Source organism: Oncorhynchus masou, chromosome 12, assembly GCF_036934945.1.
Source record: "Oncorhynchus masou masou isolate Uvic2021 chromosome 12, UVic_Omas_1.1, whole genome shotgun sequence".
Classification (NCBI taxonomy): domain Eukaryota; kingdom Metazoa; phylum Chordata; class Actinopteri; order Salmoniformes; family Salmonidae; genus Oncorhynchus; species Oncorhynchus masou.
Genome location: NC_088223.1, coordinates 11,957,659 through 11,963,862, shown reverse-complemented (window position 1 = coordinate 11,963,862; position 6,204 = coordinate 11,957,659). Strand labels below are relative to the sequence as shown.

The following is a 6,204-nucleotide window of genomic DNA, read 5'->3' as shown; positions in this document are numbered from 1 at the left end:
ATTCAGCCTAGATTATTTTTTGTTGAGTTGATGGTGGCGGGCCGGAACATAATTACAAATAATTTGTAGATTGCAAATTGACGAAAGAATCCCTAACAGATATTGACTAAAACATAATAATTTCAAACCTTGTTTATATTCGTATACAATCACGTGTCTCTCTATTATGCGTGGGAATATTTGGGAACAGATTTCTTAAATTAAAAATCACTTGGAGCTGATTTCCTGGTGTTTTTACAATATTTTATATCCAACAATGAAAATAAATATATATTTAAAAAAAAGTTTTTTTGTGGGTTTTTTTGCTCCAAAAACTTGGGGGGCTAAATGAGACCACCACAGTCGGGGAACACTGCTGTACAAAATGTATTTATGGTAGCCTACACACCCATATTCTGTCGGCTTTATGAACTGAAAAGCATCCCTCATTCATTCAGATGGCAAGAGGTTGTGGAAATAACCTTCAGTAGCCTAAACAACATTGGCAAAAGGTGTTAGTTAGCCTATTATTAAAATACGAAGCAATAAGCAGCCTAGCATAGGCTACAGCTTTTAGCCTACTTGTTGTGATTACACTTACTTTTCGGTATTATGACATTTATAGACAGTGCCTATAAAATACAATTGGGCATATAGGCATATATAGGATACAATTAATGTATTATTGGGAATGCATCTGAAACGACACACTAGGCTATTCCCATGCTCTGTTGAGAATAAAAGCACAGAATCTATTGATGACAGCCCGGTGCTGCATCTCAGCCTGTCGTCATCGCGTTGAATCGTTAACGGACGTATTCACGTTCCAGGCCCTGTGCGTGTGTAAGCTATGCAGACCCAGAACCGACAGCGTCCCGCTGATCTCATCGGTTAACGGACTAAAGAAAGGATGAGGGCTTGAGAAAACACCGTATCGTTACCGAATACCGTGACGGAAGTGTAATGCAACAGTGAAGATATCTTGTCGCTCTCGCCATGCGGATGGCGCGTTAGGTGAAACTGTAAGCTAATGTATGTCCGGTCAGCTGTTTTTATTCACCGAGAGACAGCAGCATCACCGGGACGTGTGCACGAGACCACAGACTAGCCTATACCGGCGATCCGGACCCCCACAAACGGGCAGGACTAACGGAGAGGAGGACGCAGAGAGAGAAAATAAGAGTGTGAGAGAGAGAGATGGAGTTTAAGCAGCTGGTGGAGGTGGCGGAGAAGTGGTGTTCGTCGGTTCCGTTCGATCTGATCTTCGCGGAGGAGGATGATGAGAGAAGACTGGACTTCTACGCAGAACCGGGAATCTCTTTCTATGTCCTTTGTCCGGATAACATGACGGGAGGGATTGAGCATTTCGTAAGTGTGTGTTCGCGCGCGCACGCGTACGCATGTGTGGTTTCGGTGTTTTGAGGTTTGCCTCTCGGATCCCCCGGTGCAGTGTGTGTCTGTGTGTGCGCAACGGGAATGATGTCACTGCACCTGACAATAGCACGCATGTTGTTTTGGCAGCATTATTTAGGCCGCCTGTCCTGCGCATGGACACAAGCCTGCAATAGCAGTGCTGTTGTTGTTTTGTTAGAGAAGCGTCTACTGCTCTCTAGTCCCCACTCTCCATCAGCCCGCCGGGGTCAGAGGGCAGGGACCACAGTTCTCCTGGCCCGGCGCCAGGCGTAAAAATAGGCAGCAGCCACGGTACCAGAAGGTCTCAGAGCCATGCATCCCTCCTTAGCAACTGGCAGTAATACTTCATGTTGTATACATTTTATATGCAAATATGTAATGCAAGTAAAGCGTCACTCAGCTCCTCCCCTCTCTGGTCTGTCTGTGAATGTTTACTGCACTAGGCCCCATCCTACCCTTCCCCCTCGCCCCCACTTTCTCACCCTCCCTCTCTCTATCTCACTATCACTCTTTCTCTCTCAGACCTCCATCTTCATGTATCTGGACAGACTTCCTGTTACAACCCCTGTATCTGGACTGACTTCCTGTTACAACCCCTGTATCTGGATAGACTTCCTGTTACAACCCCTTATCAGGACAGACTTCCTGTTACAACCCCTGTATCTGGACAGACTTCCTGTTACAACCCCGGTATCTGGACAGACTTCCTGTTATAGCCATATATCTGGAAATACTTCCTGTTATTTCTGGACAGACTTCCTGTTATTTCTGGACAGATTTCCTGTTATAGTCCTGTATCAGGAATCTAGAAAATAAAGAAACGCACCTATTTAGGCGAGGTGTTGGCTAGCGGAATAGAAAACTTGGAAATAAAAGAGAGCCACACACTAGGAGCTCAGAGCTAGGAGCTCTGTCTTTATCAGGGTATAACTTCCTTCATCAGGACAGACTTCCTGTTAAAGCCCTGTATCTGGACAAACAGGTCTGATGGATCCATCTATCACTGGTTCTCTGTTCAGACACTCTCCTATAGCCGTCCATAGCACAGCTATAGGTGGCCCCCTCCCTGATATTCAATATCCCAACTAACAAACCCATTTCACCCATCTCCCACACACACACAGATGAGATTCTGTTACCATGCCGATCAATACTGCTATCAGGGGGGGGGGTCCTGGTAAGCTCATCTGTGTGTCAAGGCTTTAGTTCAGGAGGCTAACACAGGTTCAGTTACACATGCGTGATTCACTTACGTCCATGTTTGTCTGAAGTTGTTATCTCTCTCTCTCTGTGTTCTACTGATCTGAAGTTGTTATCTCTCTCTCTGTGTTCTACTGATCTGAAGGCGTTATCTCTCTCTCTGTGTTCTACTGATCTGAAAGTGTTATCTCTCTCTCTGTGTTCTACTGATCTGAAGGTGTTATCTCTCTCTCTGTGTTCTACTGATCTGAAGTTGTTATCTCTCTCTCTCTGTGTTCTACTGATCTGAAGTTGTTATCTCTCTCTCTCTGTGTTCTACTGATCTGAAGGCGTTATCTCTCTCTCTGTGTTCTACTGATCTGAAGGTGTTATCTCTCTCTCTGTGTTCTACTGATCTGAAGGTGTTATCTCTCTCTGTGTTCTACCTCTAGTGGCTGTTCATCTACCATATACAGTATAATTTAATAATAACATCTAACATATACAGTATAATATAATAATAACATCTACCATATATGGTAATAATGTGGCTATATGGGTCAGGTTAATAACGTGTGTGTGTGTGTGTGTGTGTGTGTGTGTGTGTGTGTGTGTGTGTGTGTGTGTGTGTGTGTGTGTGTGTGTGTGTGTGTGTGTGTGTGTGTGTGTGTGCGCGCGCGTGCGGGTGTGTGTGTCTACAGCATGTATGGAGTGAGAGTGAGGACTGCCTGCCATTCCTCCAGGTAGCTCAGGACTACATCACTTCCTGTGGAAAGAAAACACTTCTAGAGGTCCTGGACAAAGTGTTCACTTCCTTTAGACCTGTAAGTACATGGACAACAACGCTATACACAATATTACAACTACATTACTAAAGAATACAACATAACAACTGTTAAATGTCACCCTCTCCCTCGTGTCTTTACATACATTACTAACTCTTAAGTCCACTGGATAAGAACGTCTGCTAAATGACTCAAATAGGCTGGATACCTTTGGGGGGGGGAGTGGTAGAGTGTCTTCTCTTTCATTTAACATAACCAGATGTGTTAGTGCAGGGCTGGAGCTATAGCCTGCACACCCTGCCGCTATAAGCTCTTCAGGACTGGGTTACACTTGTCTTTGACAGGGAGGATACACATCCATCTTGAAGGGCTGGAGTTAGCTTTAAAGCTCTCTTCCCCCTTTCTCTCGAGTCTCACCTCTCTCTCCCTCTCTTATTTTCTCTCTTATTTTCTCTCTCTCTCTCTCTCTCCAGTTGCTGGGTCTACCGGACATAGATGATGAGACGTTTGAGCAGTACCATGCAGGCATGGAGGAGGAACCAGAGGCAGACCACCAGCAAATGGGAGTCAGCCAGCAGTGATGCCCACAGATGAGGTGTCCAGTAGGGCTACAATAACTACCCATTCCCCTGGTCTCATCACCTACAACAACACACAGGCCCAACGCCCCTGTAGCGACGATAAACAGTCATAATGTATACTCACACACACACACACACACACAGGACAGCCTGCTTCTCAAAAGCTTTGCTCCCCAGATTGTGCACTCCCCCCCCCCCCCCCCCCCCCACACACACAGACACACACTAGAGGTTGACCGATTAATCGGAATGGTTTCAAGTTTTCATAACAATCAGAAATCTGTATTTTTGGGCGCCGATTTGCCAATTTAAAAAATATATATTTTATTTATTTATATATACCTTAATTTAACTAGGCAAGTCAGTTAAGAACACATTCTTATTTTCAATGACGGCCTAGGAACAGTGGGTTAACTGCCTCGTGTCCTGCGTTGCATATAACGCAGGACGTAACCGGTGTAACCGAAGTGAAATGGCTAGCTAGTTAGCGGGGTGCGCCATAATAGCGTTTCAAACGTCACTCGGTCTGAGCCTACGGAAGCTATACTGTTACACTGTCAATACTAAAGTGCCTATAAGAACATCCAATAGTCAAAGGTTAATGAAATACAAATGGATTAGAGGGAAATAGTCCTATAATAACTACAACCTAAAACTTCTTACCTGGGAATATTGAAGACATGTTAAAAGGAACCACCAGCTTTCATGTGTTCTCATGTTCTGAACAAGGAACTTAAACGTTAGCTTTTTTACATGGCACATATTGCACTTTTACTTTCTTCAACACTTTGTTTTTGCATTATTTAAACCAAATTGAACATGTTACATTATTTACTTGAGGCTAAATTGATTTTGTTGATGTATTATATTAAGTTAAAATAAGTGTTCATTCAGTATTGTTGTAATTGTCATTATCACAAATACATTTTTCTAAATCGGCCGATTAGTCAGTATCGGCTTTTTTTTGGTCCTCCAATAATCGGTATCGGCGTTGAAAAATCATAATCAGTCGACCTCTAACACACAAACGCGCACACACAGCCTTGCCCCAGCCGTGCCCCAGCCGTGCCCCAGCCGTGCCCCAACCGTGCCCCAGCCGTGCCCCAGCCGTGCCCCAGCCGTGCCCCAGCCGTGCCCCAACCGTGCCCCAGCCGTGCCCCAGCCGTGCCACAGCCGTGCCCCAGCCGTGCCCCAGCCGTGCCCCAGCCGTGCCACAGCCGTGCCCCAGCCGTGCCCCAGCCGTGCCACAGCCGTGCCCCAGCCGTGCCCCAGCCGTGCCCCAGCCGTGCCCCAACCGTGCCCCAGCCGTGCCCCAGCCGTGCCCCAGCCGTGCCACAGCCGTGCCCCAGCCGTGCCCCAGCCGTGCCACAGCCGTGCCACAGCCTTGCCATAGAACTAGACTATTATGACTAATCACAACAGACAGCAGTTATACATATAGTAGACTACAACATGACTAGAGTTACTATTACTAACCACCTGCAGGCTGGTTCTAGCATGGTAAATATATCACTCCCCAAGCCGGCTCAGCACCCCCCCCCCACCCCCAAGCCGGCTCAGCACCCCCCACCCCCAAGCCGACTCAGCACCCCCCCCCCCACGCCGGCTCAGCACCCCCCCCCCCCCCCCCAAGCCGGCTCAGCACCCCCCCCCCCCACACCGGCTCAGCACCCTCCCTACCCCCCCAGCCAGGCCACCAGCCACCAGGACCTACAGAGAACTGTCCGTGTCAACCATGTAACACCGCACCGTAACCATCCACTGTACCACACAATGTTAACCAGCACATTGCTGTGTCCTTGTAACAATGTTAGCGGTGAAAGTGGAGGGAGGAATAGAACAGAATTGTAATCCCCTACGGTAGAAACTGTTTCACGTGTACTGCTGTGAGGTCGGCCAAATGCTGGTGTGTGTGTGTGTGTGTGTGTGTGTGTGTGTGTGTGTGTGTGTGTGTGTGTGTGTGTGTGTGTGTGTGTGTGTGTGTGTGTGTGTGTGTGTGTGTGTGTGTGTGTGTGTGTGTGTGTGTGTGTGTGTGTGTGTGTGTGTGGCACCACCATCAGTGCACTGCTTTGCTTTTACTTTCCCCACGGCCCTGAAGGAGTCGGATGAAGTTGTGATCACAGGGGCAAGGTAAACTGATCCTGGATCTGCATCGACAGGCAACATCTTTCTACCTGTAATCAACATTCTTCCACCACACTGAACCACACACGTATCTACAGAGCCTTCAGAATGTACTCACACCCCTTGACTTATTCCACATTGTG

The 6,204-nt window shown here is 47.2% G+C and overlaps 1 protein-coding gene across 1 annotated transcript; it reads left to right on the top strand.

The window, feature by feature from the left end:
- The first annotated feature begins 823 nt into the window (after nt 1-823).
- On the top strand, nt 824-5,469 carry LOC135549032 (maturin-like). The gene is made up of 3 exons (XM_064979102.1): nt 824-1,347; nt 3,273-3,395; nt 3,830-5,469. The coding sequence occupies exons 1-3, from the start codon at nt 1,177-1,179 to the stop codon at nt 3,935-3,937; spliced, it is 402 nt and encodes a 133-aa protein (XP_064835174.1). The 5' UTR covers nt 824-1,176; the 3' UTR covers nt 3,938-5,469.
- The last annotated feature ends 735 nt before the right edge of the window (nt 5,470-6,204 follow it).

Excerpts from the sequence above, each read along its gene's own strand:
- LOC135549032 (XM_064979102.1), top strand. The coding sequence starts at position 1,177 with ATGGAGTTTAAGCAGCTGGTGGAGGTGGCGGAGAAGTGGTGTTCGTCG. Across the intron at positions 1,348-3,272 it reads CGGGAGGGATTGAGCATTTC|CATGTATGGAGTGAGAGTGA; the intron begins GTAAGTGTGTGT and ends GTGTGTCTACAG. Across the intron at positions 3,396-3,829 it reads TGTTCACTTCCTTTAGACCT|TTGCTGGGTCTACCGGACAT; the intron begins GTAAGTACATGG and ends CTCTCTCTCCAG.